The sequence below is a fragment of the Salmo salar genome, chromosome ssa13 (genome assembly GCF_905237065.1).
Source record: "Salmo salar chromosome ssa13, Ssal_v3.1, whole genome shotgun sequence".
Lineage (NCBI taxonomy): Eukaryota > Metazoa > Chordata > Actinopteri > Salmoniformes > Salmonidae > Salmo > Salmo salar.
The window spans coordinates 11,053,650-11,073,545 of record NC_059454.1 but is presented as its reverse complement, the minus strand read 5'-3'; the positions used below and the strand labels follow the sequence as shown (position 1 = coordinate 11,073,545).

At 42.3% G+C, this 19,896-nt stretch overlaps 1 protein-coding gene across 2 annotated transcripts; it reads left to right on the top strand.

Annotated features, from left to right (window-relative positions):
- Window positions 1-4,031: 4,031 nt before the first annotated feature.
- hck (hemopoietic cell kinase) lies at window positions 4,032-18,855 on the top strand. Of its 2 annotated transcripts, XM_014134422.2 has the most exons (13): window positions 4,032-4,321; window positions 7,813-7,943; window positions 9,251-9,290; window positions 9,748-9,844; window positions 10,118-10,213; window positions 13,492-13,595; window positions 13,682-13,831; window positions 14,481-14,633; window positions 15,033-15,215; window positions 15,425-15,501; window positions 17,100-17,253; window positions 17,597-17,728; window positions 17,872-18,855. In XM_014134422.2, the coding sequence occupies exons 2-13, from the start codon at window positions 7,824-7,826 to the stop codon at window positions 18,072-18,074; spliced, it is 1,509 nt and encodes a 502-aa protein (XP_013989897.1). In that variant the 5' UTR covers window positions 4,032-4,321; window positions 7,813-7,823; the 3' UTR covers window positions 18,075-18,855.
- The last annotated feature ends 1,041 nt before the right edge of the window (window positions 18,856-19,896 follow it).

The window sequence follows — 19,896 nt, the reverse complement described above, 5'->3', positions numbered from 1 at the left end:
GTTCTCCTGTAGTTTGAACTTACAGTATATGCTACCAATGGGATGATAAATAAGACATGATTATTTTAATGTTAAAAACTGCCTGGAAACTTTTCTTTGGTCTAGGATGTTATGCAAGGTGACCATGTTGTCATGTGACTACACCTCAGATTATGCTGTGATCACCCCAGCCCAGTCACAAGAAGTCAAAACCCCAGTGACCGCACAGATGGGACTCTGTGAGAATTATTACTATTCCATCATCTATCACTGAAGTTCTTTTGAAATCAATACACTGCCTTCGAAAAGTATTTAGACCCCTTGATTTTTTCCACATTTTATTACGTTGCAGCTTTATTCTAAAATTGATTAAATTGTTTTGTTCCCTGAATACACACAATACCCCATAATGACATCACAACACCCTATAATGACATCACAATACCCCACAATGACATCACAATACCCCATAATGACATCACAATACCCCGTAATGACATCACAATACCCCATAATGACATCACAATACCGTATAATGACATCACAATACCCCATAATGACATCACAATACCACATAATAACATCACAATACCCCATAATGACAAAGCAAAAACAGGTTATTAGAAATTTTTGCTCATTTATATTTGAAAAAAAAATAATAATATCACAATTACATAAGCATTCAGACCCTTTACTCAGTACTTTGTTGAAGCACCTTTGGCAGCGATTACAGCCTCACGTCTTCTTGGGTGTGACGCTACAAGCTTGGCACGCCTGTATTTGGGGAGTTTTTCCCATTCTTCTCTGCAGATCCTCTCAAGCTCTGTCAGGTTGGATGGGGAGCGTCGCTGCACAGCTATTTTCACGTCTCTCCAGAGATGTTCGATCGGGTTCAAGTCCAGACTCTGGCTGGAACACTCAAGGACATTCAGAGACTTGTCCCGAAGGCACTCCTGCATTGTCTTGGCTTGGGTGGTTGACAACAACCACCCGAGCCACTGCCTGTTCTGTGCAAAGCTGTCATCAAGGCAAAGGCTACTTTGAAGAATCCAAAATATAAAATATATTTTGATTTGTTTAACACTTTTTTGGTTACTACAGGATTCCATATGTGTTATTTCATTGTTTTGATGTCTTCACTATTATTCTACAATATAGAAAATAGTAAAAATAAAGAAAAACCTTTGAATGAGTAGGTGTGTCCAAACTTTTGACTGCTACTGTAGAATTATAGATATACAACCGAAGGGCTTTCAATATCCCATAAAGAAGGAGATCAGAGATCATAGGTGTCCAAGATTACCCCTGGTGTTTCTCAACCAGCCCACGTTCCGTCTTCTGTGATCCCAAAGTTGACAAGGGAAGAATCACCTTTGGCGTTACTTGATATATATACAGGCAGCCACACACATAATTGCATGAGTAATTAGGTATATCTGTATCACACAGGTGAAGTTCCTCGTTCTCCAGTCTGGTTTGCATATGGAGGGCCCACGCTGGCAAGCAGCTTCTGTATTGAAAGAAAAGACTCATTGTGTTACTGTCAAGTGGACAGTACTGAGCCGTTTTAATTTTCTCTGTTACCATCCTCATCCTAGCAGGAATGTCTGTAAGTAGATGTGTTATACTGAGACTATAAAGAGTCAAGAAGAAGGGGGAGGGAGATGAAGAAAATCAAGAAGAGAAAGCTACATGATAGAGAAAGAGAGTGTGTTTTTTCGCATTGTTTGTAACTTATTTTGTACATAATGTTGCTGCTACCGTCTCTTATGACCTAAATGAGCTTCTGGATATCAGAACAGCGATTGCTCACCTCGAACTGGACAAAGATTTTTTCTTTAAGGAGTCTGGCGCGAAGGATATACTGCTTCTCCGAGACCAGGCCCAAATCCCCATCATTCGCATGAAAAGACGGAAATACAGGGGGTGGAGATCTATCCGAGACTATCCTACCAACTGGAGATTAAGAACTATAATATTTGATGTTTCACCGAGTTGTGGCTGAACAAGATCAGAGACCTGACAGTGAGCAAGACAAAGGAGCTGATCGTGGACTACAGGAAAAGGAGGGACGAACACACCCACATTCACAGACAGGGCTGTAGTGGAAAGAGTCGAGAGTTTCAAGTTCCTTGGTGTCCACATCACCTACACACTATCATGGTCCAAACACACCATGACAGTGGTGAAGAGGGCTGTCTTGGCCCTAAAATTATTGGCATGGGTCCCCAGATCCTCAAAAAGTTCTGCAGCTGCACCATCGAGAGCATCCTGACCGGTTGCATCATCGCCTGGTATAGCAACTGCTTTGAATCCGACCGTAAGGCGCTACAGAGGGTAGTGCGAACGGCCCAGTACATCACTGGGGCCAAGCTTCCTGCCATCCAGGACCTATATACTAGGCGGTGTCAGAGGAAGGCCCAAATTGTCAAAGACTCCACTTACTTATAGACTGTTCTCTCTGCTACCGCACGGTAAGCGGTACCGGAGCGCCAAGTCTGGGTTCAAAGACTCCTTAACAGCTTCTACCCCCAAACCATAAGACTGCTGAACAATTAATCAAATGGCCACCCGAATAATTAATCTAATGCCCCACCCCCCGCCCTCCCCTCTTGTTTTTACACTGCTGCTACTGTTACGAACCGGCTCTGAGTTTGCAACAAAAGGGAGACAACGTGGAGACAAGGAGTATCAAAATACATATTTATTAAATAAAGTAATTAACAATGGTGTGTGTGATCAGTAATCAGTAGTGTAAGTGAGTGCTTGCATGCATAAATGTAATAATGCAGGGTGTCGAATGGTGCCAAAGCAAACAACCAAAAAGCCATAACTAGCACAACAGTATAAATAAAATGTGGAACAACACACATGGTGCACTTTGGTCCGCTCATTCCTACAACATCCGTGACAGCCTTGTTATTGTTATTTTGTGTTACTTTTTATTAGATTTTTTACCTTCGTTTATTTAGTAAATATTTTATTAATTCTATTTCTTGAACTGCATTGTTGTTTAAGGGCTTGTAAGTAAGAATTTCGCGGTAAGGTCTACACATGGTGTATTTGACGCTTGTGATAAATAACATTTGATTTGAGTGAAAGATAGATGAGATAAAAGTGAAGCCAGAACAGTTAGTAGTGTTGTGTAGGTCTTTATCAGGTTAGAAAGGGATTTCGTTTAAACATTGACAAGACTTACTCAAGCAGAAAAACCTGTCCAGGCTCCTAGCAATCCCAACATTTAGTTTAGTTAAGGTTAGTTGTATTTTATATACATGTCAGCTAAAAGATGTTTAATAAAGCTGTTTTATTGTATAAATAACAACAAATCAGTACATTGAAGGGAGTGGAAGGGATGGTGTGTGATCAGGGAGTTGAAGCAGATCTGAGCGCATTGAGACTGCAGGAAGTGTTGATGGAGATGATCAGATGAGTATGAGCATTCACTCATACATTTCTGACGCCAGAGCCTTGCACCATCTAAGACCCTCCTTTTCCCTCTCTTTTTCAAGCTGTTGCTCAGAGGACATTGGTCTTTAATCCTGACATTTGATTAAGGATTAGTTCAAGAGCCAGAGGATTTTTTTAATGTCCTGACCTAGCCCGATGCGCCTACACCACCCTGCTCCATCCATGCCCTCAATGACTGTGGGATGTTGTCTGTGAGACTCCATTTGAGCATGCTGCTAGGGCTAAAGGCTAATAAAACGCTGTCCACATGTCATTCGGGATCTCATTTCAGCATATATATCCCATTTTTTGGTTTACAAAGATTAAGGTTATTGAGAATTAATACAGCAGTTATGTGCGATTTCTTACAGCATATACCAAAACAAGCTGTCGAAATGTAGAGTCACTTTAACAATCAAGACAACTTTTCCAATTCAAAGCACAAAAATAGTTTCATAGACAGAGATAAGCTATAGGCTACAGTATATTTGAAATTTAATTTATTTGTGTGTATTTGTAACTGTCCATATTCAGACCATCTGTAGGCTTACTTACTCCGCTACTTTCCGGAAGAGTTAAAAAAAAGAAAAGAAAAACTGCCCTCAAAGATATCCGTGTCTTCATTGATGTGACAGTGCCAGTGACAGAGTCAGAGAGAAAGTTCCTCATCTACATTTAGATGCGAGCCGGCGCACTAACTTCCTCGTATACAACTAAAACGCACCCTTCAGGACTTTCTATCGGAATTGTTATCACGAGTCGGGATGGAGGAGCGGACATAAAATACAAATAAAATTAAAAAAAAGTGCTTTCTAAAGAATACAAACAACTCAGGGTTAGAAGACCATATAGCCATATAGCGGCCAAGGATTATACAGCTGGTTGGAACGAGGTAATTCCCTCTCATTTTTTTTCTTCTAGGCCACGAAGGTGGATATGTATTACCTATTCACTGACATTCAGAGACAATATGCATTTCTTAAAGAATAAAATGAGAGGACGAACAGATGGATGTTTTCTTAAACGGTTCCCATCTGGGTCATTCAGTGGTATTATGAAAATTGCGCATTAAAGGGATTTATGACCGTGTTATTATGTAGACTATATTACGGTGTTTGCTATTGGTATATGTATGTAATCCCTACACTGATGATAGTTGAGAAACTACAGAATTATAATGTTCACATGAATAGTGGTAAAGGTGAAATGTATTTTAACTGTTTCTTCATAAAAAAAAATATATATATATATATATATATATATATGTCTTTACTGTCTGTCCATTTTAGCTCAGAAATGTTGAGACGTAGCCTATTTCTTTTCCATTTTGCTGAGCCCTCTCGCTTCTTTTTTGCCTAGGCTAATGTAAAGAGGAACCAAAAGTTATTGCTTATCCAATTGATTCAACACCACATACAATATTCACATTGTGTATTCACAGGTGCAACACCTATTCATGGCTTGTAATCTATTTATTGAGGGAAAACACAATCTGAGAAAAAATGGGGTTTGAAAAGGGTTATTCGGCTGTGCCCTTTTTGGTTCCAGGTAGAAACATTTTTGGTTCCAGGTAGAACTATTTTGGTTTCCATGTAGAACCCTTTGTGTAAAAGGTTCTAAATGAAAATCAGAAAGGGTTCTACCTGGAAACAAAGCAGTTTTACTTGGAACCAAAAAGGGTTCCTCAAAGGGTTCTCCTATGGGGACAGCGGAAGAACCACTTTAGGATATTTTTTTCTAAGAGTGTATTAATGGTGCTTTTTTAAATTTTTTAAACCAAGTAAACACCATAATAATTGATTAACCTGCTATTTTTTATCAATGCTAATCTTGCATGGATATCTGATGAGTCAATCTACTCAATATTTAAGACCCAATTTGCTTCATAGCACATTATGATTGCATCAACTTGTGCTGGAAATCCTCACATTTCCTCACATTTACGCTGACGATAGTTCCTATAGTTCTATCAGTGTTTCATCAGGTCAAGTATTTCTCTAGTTTCTACTTCAGGAAACAGGAAGTCAATACTTAATGTTGGAGAAGCCTATCAGAGAACCTCATGCCATACCGCCACTCTCCTAATTGCAGAGACAAATCCTCCCAATGCAAAGCGTCCTGTGTGTAGGGTGCTTGGGGACATGGCATTGCAGTGTGTGTGCGTGCGAGGTGAGCAGGGGAGGTGGAGCAGTGCAGTTTTTCCTTTTCACATGGTGTCCAGTCCCAGTTTCTGCCGCCCGCCACCTGCCCTGCATCAGATGCCATGATAGCAGTTAGGGCCAGAGGCACACATGACGCAGGGCTTCCACAGCTCACTAGATTTACATCTGTGGGTAATATGTTGTGTTGGACAGACATGCAGACAGACAGACAGACACTCCCAGAGACCTGAGGAGGATGGTTGAAGGTGGTATTAGGGGCTGATTTGTTCAAGAGACTGCAGGAGAGATGGATGGAGAGGACAAGGATAAGCGTGTATGGTCTGGGCTTCACCTCCAGTTAACTTCCTCTGTACAGGAAGTGCATGCCATGTGTGTCATGGCTTGATTAGATTAATGGAGGATGAAGTGGTCGATATGAGTCTGAGACTAAATGTCTTCTCCTGAGATTCAGGGCTGTGGCTTCCTATAGGCTACCTGTAATTTGGGAAAAGTGGCATGGAGAAGCATAATGATAAACGGAACCTTTTCCATTCACAATAACCATACACATTCTTGTGTTTTATTATTTAATTTTTTTGTGGTGGGGGTGGTGTTTGAGTGTACTATGTAAGTGAAACATTTTTGAGTATAGGAAATCAGTTTTCATTTTGCCTCCAGCATCTTCACTAATCAGTTTTTGGGGTGTGCGTTATCTGCCTATGAACTAATGGAAATGAAAACTGTGTAAGCATAAACAGGTTTACTGGAAGTTAAACTTGAACTGATCCTCCTGTAAAAGCTAACAGATCAAGCGAAGAGGAACACCGTTTAAATGGAAATGGGAAGTGAATATTTACACCATTATTTTTGATCAACTGGTCGTATGCAGATAGATACAGCCATTTTTATTTTACCAGTTAAGTTCACTAAAGAACACGTGCTCATTTACAGCCAACTCCCTGAGAAATAGCTACCAAGGGAAAGGAGAGGCGGATGAAATAGCCAATTGGTAGCTTTGCGTAACTGTTTAAAGTGAAACATTCTCCATGACTATGTCATGAGATATATGGCTGTAATCCAGCAGCACTCCTCCACATGCTAAAAGACTGAGTGCAGTAAAATGTGTTCAGGGCCCATATTCACAAAGTGTCTCAGAGCACTGATCTAGGGTCAGTTTTCTCTTTTAGATCATACTGAATATGATTATATGGACACGGGGAGACATGATCCTAGATCAGCTCTCTACGAGAACCTAACCTCTATGATGACTTCAGTCACATTTTCTTCTGTTAGGTTACAGTAATAGCTCTCAGATGCTTTCTCTCTCTCTCCTCGCTCTCTCTCTCTCTGTCTCTGATAAATATCACTTCTTTCTCTCATCAGTTTTAAAAGAAGAATTTTGAGTTAGTCACAGTGCAGTAATTCATGCCAGATTTTTCCTATAAGGTGTCAACGACATACACCCACTCATCCATGCTAATATAACAGCGTTGCTTCCATCCCTCTCCTTGCCCCAACCTGGGATCGAACCAGCAACCCTCTGAACACATCAATAACTGCCTCCCACTTAGCATCGTTACCTATTGTTCCATGAAAGCCTCAAGCTACTTCAAGGTCCTAGAGCGATTGAGGTCAACTGATTGAAACGCTACTAGCGCCCACCACTAACTACAGCAGCTAGTCTTTCAACACCGGTTACACTCACTTTGTGGTGAAGGTCTGTTCCCACTGTAACTTAAAGGTCTCTCTATCTCTCAATCTCTCTGCCTCTCTCTCCTACTCTCACTTTGAATACTCCAGTTCCTCTGTTTCTGTTAACACAGATGAACCAGAAAATGACAGTCCTGTCTCTCTCACACAGACAAATCTCTGTTCAATCAGAAGAATTCCCCCTCTCTCTAATGGCCCTTTTTGAAATATTTTACACAGACCATATTGACTCCACCCACAGATCATATGACTCCACCTACAACGCTACTAAGTTATTGTTTAATTTGAAAAACAAACAGTTCTTCCTGCCACCTCTGCTGTCCCAAAGGCGTGGCTGGGTGTCGCTAGTTTGGTGTCGCTCTGGTGATTAGGGAGACTTCTAGAATTGTTTTGCTTCCATAAAGCTGTGTAACATGTAGACCTGTGTGGGAAACCATTGCTCTTAAGATGTAATGAAATTAAACCCAAACAGTAGCTTACAGTAAATTACATTGTATTCTGACTGATATTTTTTGAAATAACAAATTGTTAGGTTCTTCCACCATGGGCTGCGTGGGGTCCAAGGAGCAGCAGGATCCCAGCAGCAAAGGAGTGAATGATGACGCTCTGAGCCGGACTCAGCCAGGCCACTATGTCAAAGACCCCACCACTGGAACCAAGGCTGTGAGTGAAAACCTGGGCGTGATGATGATGGTTATGATGATGATGATAATGGTGGTGATGATGATGATAATGGTGGTGATGATGATGATAATGGTGGTGATGATGATGATAATGGTGGTGATGATGATGATGGTTATGATGATGATGATGATGGTTATGATGATGATGACGATGATTCTGGTGATGATGATGATGGTGGTGATGATGATGATGATGATAATGGTGGTGATGGTGATAATGGTGGTGATGATGATATTGGTGGTGATGGTGGTGATGATGATGAGGGTGATGATGATGATAATGGTGGTGATGGTGGTGATGATGATGATCATGATGATGGTGGTGATGGTGGTGATGATGATGATGGTGATGATGATGATAATGGTGGTGATGGTGGTGATGGTGGTGATGATGATGATAATGGTGATGATGGTGGTGATGATAATGATGTTGATGGTAATGATGGTGATGATGGTGGTGATGATGGTGGGGATGGTGATGATGGTGATGAGAAATCGAAAAAAGATCAGTAGGGGACATGGTCATTGAAAGGGAAATTCTAATGAGTTATATTTGTCATTGTCACTGAGACAACATAGTGAAAAGTAACGTGTTAGCCTCCCTAAAATATGACTATGCACAGAGTATTGATATGTGAGGTGCATTACCAAAATAAGTCATGTTCTAACTAGTTGTTGCTTTGCATAACTGCTAGACTCTCCTCTGCTGCCAAATGCACAGTAAGCGACTGATCTGTAAGTCGGTTTCCTTGAGTGTCTGGGGTGGTCAATACTTCCTGTGTGTTTACAGTAAAGCGACTCTAAGCGCTGAATGAGGAAGGGGAAGTAACATCCAATGAATGCAGAAATTCATTTTGTGATCATTGTTTGAACAGACATTGAATTTGCATGTACATTTCAGTCATTTGCAGTCCCTCTCATCCAGAGTGACTTGCAGTTAATGCGTCCATAGCTAGGTGAGGACAACCACATATCACAGTCATAGTAAGGAAATGTTTTCCTCAATAAAGCAGCTCTCAGAGAAGTCAGTGCTAGTGAGAAAAGACAAGTGTGAGCGTTAGTGCAACAAAGGCAAGGATGTTGTTTTAAAAAAATTATTAGAATATTTTCGGGGAAGGTGTCTCTCTTTCTGTTTTTACATTCCTATTTTCTATCCGTCCATCTCACTTTTACTTCATCTGTCATTTGACCAGTCATTTTCTTCTCTGTTTTGTTCACTTCCTCCCAGCTTCTATACTACATTTCCTATGGTTCTCCTCGACTTCAATCTCTTTCTGTCTTTCACAGAATAGAACCATATCCACTGGCCCTTCAGTCCCCTCTGATGGTGAGTATGACACAGAAAAGTTACAGTTGCTCACTTGAATTTGTGATGTAGGAACTATCAGTGCTCAGCTTATCACACTGTATTTCTAGCAGCACACTACATACTGTCAACGTAAACTGACAAACTGTTTGCTGTCATGTAGTTATCGACTATGGCTGAGGCCACATATGAAAGTGAAAAAGGGGAGAGCGTGTAGGTTGAGATAGCCCCCACTCAGTGTTTCACCACACGAGACAGCAGATGATGTCTCCACTGCTATACCAGAAAAGCAGCCAGACAGGAAGTGACCTAGGCAAAGCCCTATTGTTGATTTTAAACATGTACAAATTGCACTTGATGGCACCCACAAACACAAAGCCTCTCTTTGTCATATGTGTGCACGCATTTAATTTATTTTAATTTTTATATACACACACACACATACACACGCTAACATTATCTGCCCCTCCCCCTCCAGGTCCTGAGAGCATTGCTATTGCACTGTATGACTATGAGGGTATAAATGAAGGAGACCTGGGCTTCAAGAAGGGAGACAAGCTTAAAATCTTACAGGAGTGAGTGTCTCTGACAATTATACATAAACATGATGCATTCATACCCCATACAGAGCACTGTACACAATACCTATAATACCTATTCCCCCACCTCTCACAATCTGTCTGTCTGTCTGTCTGTCTGTCTGTCTGTCTGTCTGTCTGTCTGTCTGTCTGTCTGTCTGTCTGTCTGTCTGTCTGTCTGTCTGTCTGTCTGTCTGTCTGTCTGTCTGTCTGTCTGTCTGTCTGTCTGTCTGTCTGTCCATCTGTCCGTCTCTCTCTCTCTTTCTGTAGGTCTGGAGAATGGTGGAGAGCCCAGTCAATCAGCACAGGCCAGGAAGGCTTCATCCCCAGTAACTATGTAGCCATAGACAGCCTTGAAACCGAAGAGTAAGTATGTTCAAATCAAGCAAATTAAATCAAACTTTATTAGTCACAATGCTCTGAATACAGCAGGTGTAGACCTTACAGTGAAATGCTTACTTACGAGCCCCTTAACCAACTATTCAGTTGAAAAAAAAATACGGTTAAGAATAAGCAATAAAAGTAATTAAAGAGCAGCAGTAAAATAACAATAGCGAGACTATATACAGAGTCAATGTGTGGTGGCACCGGTTAGTTGAGGTAATATGTACATGTAGGTAGAGTTATTAAAGTGACTATGCAGATGATAACAACAGAGAGTAGTAGCGGTGTAAAAGAGGGGGGGTAACGCAAATAGTCTGGGTAGCCATTTGACAAGGTGTTCAGGAGTCTTATGGCTTGGTGGTAAAAGCTGTTTAGAAGCCTCTTGGCCCTAGACTTGGCGCTCCGGTACTGCTTGCCGTGCGGTAGCAGAGAGAACAGTCTATGACTAGGGTGGCTGGAGTCTTTGACAATTTTTATGGCCTTCCTCTGACACCGCCTGGTATAGAGGTCCTGGAAGGCAGGAAGCTTGGCCCCAGTGATGTACTGGGCCATTCGCACTACCCTCTGTAGTGCCTTGCAGTCAGAGGCCAAGCAGTTGCCATACCAGGCAGTGATGCAACCAGTCAGGATGCTCTCGATGGTGCAGCTGTAGAACCGTTTGAGGATCTGAGGACCCATGCCAAAACTTTTCAGTCTCCTGAGGGGTAATAGGTTTTGTCGTGCCCTCTTCACAACTGTCTTGGTGTGCTTGGACCATGTTAGTTTGTTGGTGAATTGGACACCAAGGAACTTGAAGCTCTCAACCTGCTCCACTGCAGCCCCATCGATGAGAATGGGGGCCTGTTCGGTCCTCTTTTTCCTGTAATCCACACTCATCTCCTTTGTCTTGATCACACTGAGAGAGAGGTTGTTGTCCTGGCACCACACTGCCAGGTCTCTGACCTCCGGCCTATAGGCTGTCTCGTCGTTGTCGATGATCAGGCCTACCACTGTTGTGTCAACGGCAAACTTGATGATGGTGTTGGAGTTGTGCCTGGCCGTGCAGTCATGAGTGAACAGGAAGTACAAGAGGGTACTGAGCACGCACACCTGAGGGGCCCCTGTGTTGAGGATCAGTGTGGCGGATGTGTTGTTACCTACCCTTACCAACTGGGGGTGGCACGTCAGGAAGTCCAGGATCCAGTTGCACAGGGAGGTGTTTAGTCCCAGGGTCCTAAGCTTATTGATGAGCTTTGAGGGCAATATTGTGTTGAACTCTGAGCTGTAGTCAATTAATAACATTTTCACATAGGTGTTCCTTTTATCCAGGTGGGAAAGGGCGTGCAATAGAGATTGCATCATCTGTGGATCTGTTGGGGCGGTTTCTGGGATAAAGGTGTTGATGTGAGCCATGACCAGTCTTTCGAAGCACTTCATGGCTACAGACGTGAGTGCTACGGGTCGGTAGTCATTTAGGCATATTACCTTAGTGTTCATGGGCACAGGCACTATGGTGGTCTGCTTAAAACATTTTGGTATTACAGACTCGGACAGGGAGAGGTTGAAAATGTCAGTGAAGACACTTGCTAGTTGGTCAGCGCATGCTCGCAGTACACGTCCTGGTTATCCGTCTGTCCCTGCGGCCTTGTGAATGTTGACCTGTTTAAAGGTCTTACTCACATCGGCTGCGGAGAGCGTGATCACTCAGTCTTCCAGAACAGCTGGTGCTCTCATGCATGTTTCAGTGTTATTTGCCTCGAAGCGAGCATAGAAGTAGTTTAGCTCGTCTGGTAGGCTTGTGTCACTGGGCAGCTCTCGGCTGTGCTTCCCTTTGTAGTCTGTAATGATTTGCAAGCCCTGCCACATCTGACGAGCGTCAGAGCGGTGTAGTACGATTTGATCTTAGTCCTGTATTGACGCTTTGCCTGTTTGATGGTTCGTCAGAGGGCATAGCGGGATTTCTTATAAGCTTCCGGGTTAGTGTCCCGCTCCTTTAGTGCGGATGTTTCCTGTTATCCATGGCTTCTGGTTGGGGTATGTACGTACGGTCACTGTGGATACGACGTCATCTATGCACTTATTGATGAAGCCAATGACTGATGTGGTGTACTCCTCAATGCCATCAGAGGAATCCCGGAACATATTCCTGTGCTAGCAAAACAGACCTGTAGCTTAGCATCTGACCACTTTTTTATTGATCTAGTCACTGGTGCTTCCTGCTTTAATTTTTGCTTGTAAGCAGGAATCGGGAGGATAGAATTATGGTCAGATTTGCCAAATGGAGGGCGAGGGAGAGCTTTGTATGCATCTCTGTGCGTGGAGTAAAGGTGGTCTAGAGTTTTTTTCCTCTGGTTACACATTTACATGCTGATAGAAATTAGGTAAAACAGATTTAAGTTTCCCTGCATTAAAGTCCCAGGCTACTAGGAGCGCCGCCTCTGGGTGAGCGTTTTCTTGTTTGCTTTTGGTGGAATATAGCTCATTCAATGCTGTCTTAGTGCCAGCCTCTGACTGTCGGTGGTATGTAAAGAGTTACGAAAAATACAGATGAAAACTCTCTAGGTAGGTAGTATGGAGTATCATGAGATACTCTACCTCAGGCGAGCAATAGCTCAAGATTTCCTTAGATATCATGCACCAGCTGTTATTTACAAAAAGACAGAGTCCGCTGCCCCTTGTCTTACCAGACCCCACTGTTCTATCCTGCCAGTGCAGCGTATAACCAGCCAGCTGTATGTTGTTAGTGTCGTCGTTCAGCCATGTCTCAGTGAAGCATAAGATATTACAGTTTTGAATGTCCCGTTGGTAGTTTAATCTTCCGTGTAGGTCATCTATTTTATTGTCCAAAGATTGCACATTTGCTAGCAGATTGGAAGGAAGTGGGGGTTTATTCAGTCGCCTACCAATTCTCAGAAGGCAGCCCGCCCTCTGGACCCTTTTTCTCCACCTCCTCTTCACACAAATCACGGGGATCTGGGCCTGTTCCTGAGAAAGCAGTATATCGTTCGCGTCGGCCTCGTCAGACTCGTTAAAGGAAAAAAAGGATTCTGTTAGTCCGTGGAGAGTAATCGCAGTACTGATGTCCAGAAGTTATTTTCGGTCATAAGAGACGGTAGCGGCAAAATTATGTACAAAATAAGTTAAAAAAACAACGCAAATAAACGAACAAAAAAACACAATCGGTTGGGGGCACATAAAATGTTCTCCAGTGTACTGTGTGAGTAGTTTGTGAGTAGAGCTGCTCAAAGGAATCAGTCTGATTTAACTTTCCCCTCCTTCAGGTGGTTCTTTAAAGGAGTGAGCAGGAAAGATGCAGAGAGGCAGCTGCTGGCATCAGGAAACAAAATGGGATCGTTTATGATCCGCGACAGTGAGACCACCAAGGGTGAGCAAGTTCAAAAGCTCGTATACATACACATTATACAAGCGCAATTTTAGACTTTAGCAAGCCGTGTCTCCTTCCTGCTATAGGCAGTTACTCCCTATCCGTGAGGGACAGTGATTCCCAATCAGGAGACACAGTCAAGCATTACAAGATCCGTACGCTGGACAACGGTGGCTTCTACATCTCCCCACGCATCACCTTCACCACTCTGCAGGAACTGGTCAGCCACTATAAGAGTGAGTGCCAACAGCACGGCCTTCCACAACACACTAGAGAAGGGCTATTTCAATCTTATTAACCTAAGACAGTGTTTCCAAATCCTGGTCCTGGGGACCCCAAGGTGTGCACATTTTCGTTTTTGCCCTAGCACTACACAGCTGATTCAAATAATCAACAAATCATCAAGCTTTGATTATTTGAATCAGGTGTGTAATGCTAGGGAAAACCTCCAAAAGGTTCACCCCTTGAGGTCCCCAGGACCAGGATGAATAAACACTGCCCTACGAGGTCCGGAGTACTGCTGGTCTTCTGTTCTACATGATAATTACTTGCACCCACCTGGTGTCCCAGGTCTAAATCAGTCTCCGATTAGAGGCAGAAGAGTGAAACTGGCTCTGAGGTCCAGACTTGAATATGAAGGCACTAGTGTTAACTGCTACTATAGTTGATAGTGAATATTGGAAATAACAGCCCCCTCTGCTGGCTGCCGGTTCTGAATATGGACACATTGTGTATTTGACCTCCAGCAGTACTGACTTCCAATGGGTTTATTCATGTGTGTTATGTAAAGTTCAATGATACATTCAGCTAATGGTATTTCATGTCCTGTATGATTCAGAACTTTGTGTGTGAATGTCTTACTGGATGTGTATGTTTTTACTACAGAGTTGGGAGACGGTCTGTGCCAGGCCTTGACCAGCCCCTGCCTCAGTCCCAAGCCCCAGAAGCCCTGGGAGAAGGATGCCTGGGAGATTCCTCGGGAGTCCCTCAAACTGGACAGGAGGCTCGGGGCTGGCCAGTTCGGAGAAGTCTGGATGGGTGAGCTTCATGTCATTTAAAGCTTCTATTCTGTAATTCTGAGAAATTTATGTTTGGACCAGTAGTGGGAGATCAGTATGAGTTTTTATGTTGTTTTTTTAACCTTTATTTAACTAGGCAAGTCAGTTAAGAACAAATTCTTATTTACAATGACGGCCTACCCGGGACAACGCTGGGCCAATTGTGTACCGCCCTATGGGACTCCCAATCACAGCCGGATGTGATGCAGCCTGGATACAAACCAGGGACTGTAGTGACACCTCTTACACGGAGATGCAGTGCCTTAGACCACTGCCACTCGGGAGTTGTATATGTATTCTGAAAACATTCTTGCTTTGTGGAGCATTGAACTGAGGTAACATAGGTAATGTGGTTTTGTCTTTGTGTCTTTTGCTGTAGCTACATACAACAAGCACACCAAGGTGGCAGTGAAGACCATGAAGCCTGGTACAATGTCGGTGGAGGCTTTCCTGGATGAGGCCAACCTGATGAAGGCCCTGCAGCACGACAAGCTAGTCCGTCTGAACGCTGTGGTTACCAAAGAAGAACCGATCTACATCATCACAGAGTTCATGGAAAAGGGTTTGTGTACACCACAGTTTGACATTTGGCTCACATTTACATAACCACACGTCAGTGTATTTCTGTCACTGACTGTTTTTTGTGTGTGCATTTCTGTGTTTGTGCTTGTGTTTGTGCTTGTGTGTGTGCATTTCTGTGTTTGTGCGTGTTTGTGCTTGCGCTTGTGTGTGTGTGTGCGCGTGTGTGTGCACGTGTGTGTGTGTGTTCAGGCAGTTTGCTGGACTTCTTGAAGAGTGATGAAGGGAACCGCGTCCAGCTACCCAAACTCATCGATTTCTCAGCGCAGGTGAGATTCAGTTATGTCAAAGTTAAACTGTCAGTCTGGATTTTTTTTCTCGAATTGTATGGTTTTCTATTCTTCCAGTCTTCTACTGTGGTAGAAGGGAAACGAGAACCAAAGAAAAGGGAGGGAGCTTTGGTCTTGTTATACACAGTTACTGACAATATCAAGCCACTCATTTGAATACTCTTCTGTTTCATGCCTTTGTTCTAGAGTACATGTTTTTCCTATTGTGGGCAGCATTTCAATATTCAAATCCTGTCTTTAGCTTGGCAGAAGAAGGTGTGTGGCAGAATGTGTTTGTAAACCAAATTCTTCATGCCAATGTTTGCTGTTCTACAATGTTGTGATGTGAAATAATTTTGACAGTATTAGACACAACACTAGCCAACATTTCAATTTGAAACCTGACCATACATTATTTCTATTTGTACACCTGTTGCTACAGATATCGAGAAGCAATGAGGAACTTATGAACAGAAAAGCAGAACTTATGAACGCATGTGCATGTTTATGCCATCTGTTGTATGTAGATGAAGTGAAGTGAGGTGTGAGACTAAAACAAAATTGAAAGATATTGAAATGGAATATGAGGAGTTGAATTCCAAAGAGAGAGAGAGGATCATTGAAAGAGAAGGGAACAGGAAGACAGATTGGTCCGTTCAGATTTACATCTACTATGATAGATTTAGTTATGTTCATTTATTCCACTGAGATTGGTACACAGATAAGGCTTATCTAGTTGCGATAGAAATGTAAAGGTCATTTGAGATTGAGCTGACATATATCCAGTGTTTACCGTGAATGCAGTCTCCGTGAATGCCGGAACATTGCCTTTAAATTTCAATAGCTTTATAGCGTTGAACTTTAGCGATTTGGATTGAATATGTCAGTCAGTTTGTGTCTATATACATGTGTGAGAGAGAGGAAGAAATAAAGAACAATCGAAGGAGTGAGTGAGAGAGTGAGAGAGAGAGTGAGAGTGAGAGTGAGAGTGAGAGTGAGAGTGAGAGAGAGAGTGAGAGAGTGAGAGAGAGAGAGAGAGAGAGTGAGAGAGTGAGAGAGAGAGAGAGAGAGAGAGAGAGAGAGAGAGAGAGAGAGAGAGAGAGAGAGAGAGAGAGAGAGAGAGAGAGAGAGAGAGAGAGAGAGAGAGAGAGAGAGAGAGAGAGAGAGAGAGAGAGAGAGAGAGAGAGAGAGAGAGAGAGAGAGAGAGAGAGAGAGAGAGAGAGAGAGAGAGAGAGAGAGAGAGAGAGAGAGGTTGTAAGTTTAAAATGGGCCCAGATGGTCCCAGTATGGAAGGGAAATATTGTCCCAGTTGAGTTGGTATCAGAGTAATCAGTGGTCGTAAATGACACAATTGACAAATTGAAAGTACTTTATCGTTATTACTATAGCTATCATTATTTTAAGTTTTAATGACTGATTATTTTATTATCCCGTAACAGAACCTAAAGGGAGGCTTTAGAAACTATACTTGAAAACAATAGATATATTGCACAATAACAACACTTGGGACATGAATTAATAGAAGCACCCATGCTCCTGCTTCTGGTGTGCTGCCTTTCCTATTGTCTGCGGACATCCAACCATGTCTTTGTCCATAGATTGCAGAAGGTATGGCCTACATTGAGCAGAGGAACTATATCCACCGGGACCTGCGAGCCGCCAACATACTGGTGTCAAAGGCTCTGGTGTGCAAGATCGCTGACTTTGGCCTCGCCCGAATCATTGAGGACAATGAGTACACAGCCAGGGAGGGTAAGATCAGCATCTAGCAGTATCCCCTTGGGGGATATGTATCTGTGTCACATAAGGGGATTCAACTGACTGTGACATGACAGCTGAGTTAACCAATAATAGTACGGTAGAGTACAGTGGTTTGGAATTAGAATTAGAGAACGAGGGAAGTCAGAGTTGGAACAAGGAACTGTGAGATACTGTATCAGAGGGAGAGATATCATTGTGTCAGAGGGAAGTGTGAATGAGTGACATGGTTTGAATAGAAAACACTATGTTGAGACAAGCTGCTGTAATATCTTTTCAGTGACAGCAGGGTGCAGCAGACGTACAGTAAGAAAGCACTACTGTTGTTCCCTAACAGGAGCAAAGTTCCCCATCAAGTGGACGGCCCCAGAGGCAATCAACTACGGCTCCTTCACCATCAAATCAGACGTCTGGTCCTTTGGCATCCTACTGACTGAGATCATCAGCTATGGACGCACACCATATCCAGGTCTGAGGACCTGCATGAGAACATGCCCTCTGCTGTACTGTGCTGTACTGTATGTTTATTGAATGATGAATGAAATGAATAAAGTGTAAAGTTCACCCTCTTGCCCTATAATGATGTGCTTCTGTGCTGGCTCTGTCATCTAGGGATGACGAACCCAGAAGTGATCCGCTCCCTGGAGAGAGGCTACCGAATGCAGCGCACCGACAGCTGTCCCCAGGAGCTCTATGACGTCATGTTGGAGTGCTGGAAGAACAAGCCTGAGGACCGTCCAACCTTTGAGTATCTTCAGAGTGTCCTGGAGGATTTCTACACCGCAACAGAGAGCCAGTACCAGCAACAGCCTTGAGCCAGACAGAAAGATCCAGGCAGATACATAGCATCCTCTCATACTTCTAGTAGCCTACAGACAAACCTACAGATAAAAACATGTTTTTAGATGGTTCCTTATGAAATATGGCATTTGCTGTAGCTTTATGAATGATGACCTAACAAATTAATTACAGTGATTCATGACATGGCTGACCATGATGGGTTTCAGAATTATACTTTATTTAAATATATGAGTGGCCAGAAATAAAAACAACTAGCAAAATTGTAGCCTTTTTTATTGTGAATTTCCTACGTATATGCCCAGTTCATATATTGGAAAAGGCCATTTATATTCTGCCATATACCATTGAAACTATAATTCACTGAATAAGCACTGGAGTGCAACAGTATAATCTAGAATAATTCACTTATGAAAAATATTTTTGCCTATGTGGTAAGGGTCTTAATTTATTTTATCGGAGAGTAGCCTACTTGTTTGTCAATCCTCTATACTATATCTATATGTAGGCAACACAAGGGAATAATGTGATGTGACATTTTTACACAAGTAAAATTAGCTGTTGTTGCTTGCATGTTTTTTTCTATGTAGGCCATTGTCATCATTTGTCTAACATGGCTGAATAATTTGTGCATTGAGGTAACAATTGACTGCACAGACATTGAATGTTGAATACAGGATATATGTTTTCATATGAATAATGCATTTCTTAACCAAATGCTTTTTGATATTTTCTTATAGATGCTTGTAAGTGCAATGACTTAAAGGTTGTGTTTAATAAAATGAATGAATAAAATCATATTGTGGTTATCATATTGTCATTCTAGCCTACATCAAATTTAACATGATGATCTGCAATTTTTTGTAAGAGTAAAGACAAAATCTGTCAGATTTTTCACTGTATGAATGACAATATGAAAGAGATTTTATCTGTTTTTCAACAACCTGCTTGAAGTCAAACAAGCATGACTTTTACAAAACAATCTACATACAAACACATTTTGAACAGATGTACACTGAACAAAAATATAAACACAACATGTAAAGTGTTGGTCCCATGTAAAGTGTTGGTCCCGTGAGCTGAAATAAATGATCCCAGAAATTTCATATGGACAAAAAGCTTATTTCTCTCAATTTAAAAAATGTGTTTACATCCCTGAGCATTTCTCCTTTGCCAATATAATGGTATGGGCAGGCATAAACTACAGAAAACGAACACAATTACATTTTAACAATGGCAATTTGAATGCACAGAGATACTGTGACGAGATCCTGAGGCCCATTGTAGCCTAGTGGTTAGAGGTGACAAGTAGCCTAATGGTTAGATAATTTGGCCAGTAACCGAAAGGTTGCTAGATTGAATCCCTGAGCTGACAAGGTAAAAATCTGTCGTTCTGCCCCTGAACAAGGCAGTTAACCCACTGTTCCTAGGCCGTCATTGTAATTAAAAATTTGTTCTTAACTGACTTGCCTAGTTAAATAAATAAAATTGTCATGCCATTCATCCGCCACCATAACCACATGTTCCACCATGATAATGCAAGGATCTGTACACATTTCCTGAAAGCTAAAAATGTCCCAGTTCTTCCATGGCCTGCATACTCACCAGACATGTCACCCATTGAGCATGTTTGGGATGCTCTGGATCAACATGTACGACAGCGTGTTCCACTTCCAGCCAATATCCAGGAACTTTGGGACAACATTCCACAGGCCACAGCCTGATCTACTCTATGCGAAGGAGATGTGTCGTGCTGCATGAGGCAGATGGTGGTCTCACCAGATACTTACTGGATTTCTGATCAACTCCTCTACTTTTTTTAAATAAAGGTGTCTGTGA

Coding starts and splice junctions, on each gene's coding strand:
- hck (XM_014134422.2), top strand. CDS start 7,824: ATGGGCTGCGTGGGGTCCAAGGAGCAGCAGGATCCCAGCAGCAAAGGA. Junction 9,845..10,117: donor AAGCTTAAAATCTTACAGGA/GTGAGTGTCTCT, acceptor CTCTTTCTGTAG/GTCTGGAGAATGGTGGAGAG. Junction 14,634..15,032: donor GTTCGGAGAAGTCTGGATGG/GTGAGCTTCATG, acceptor CTTTTGCTGTAG/CTACATACAACAAGCACACC.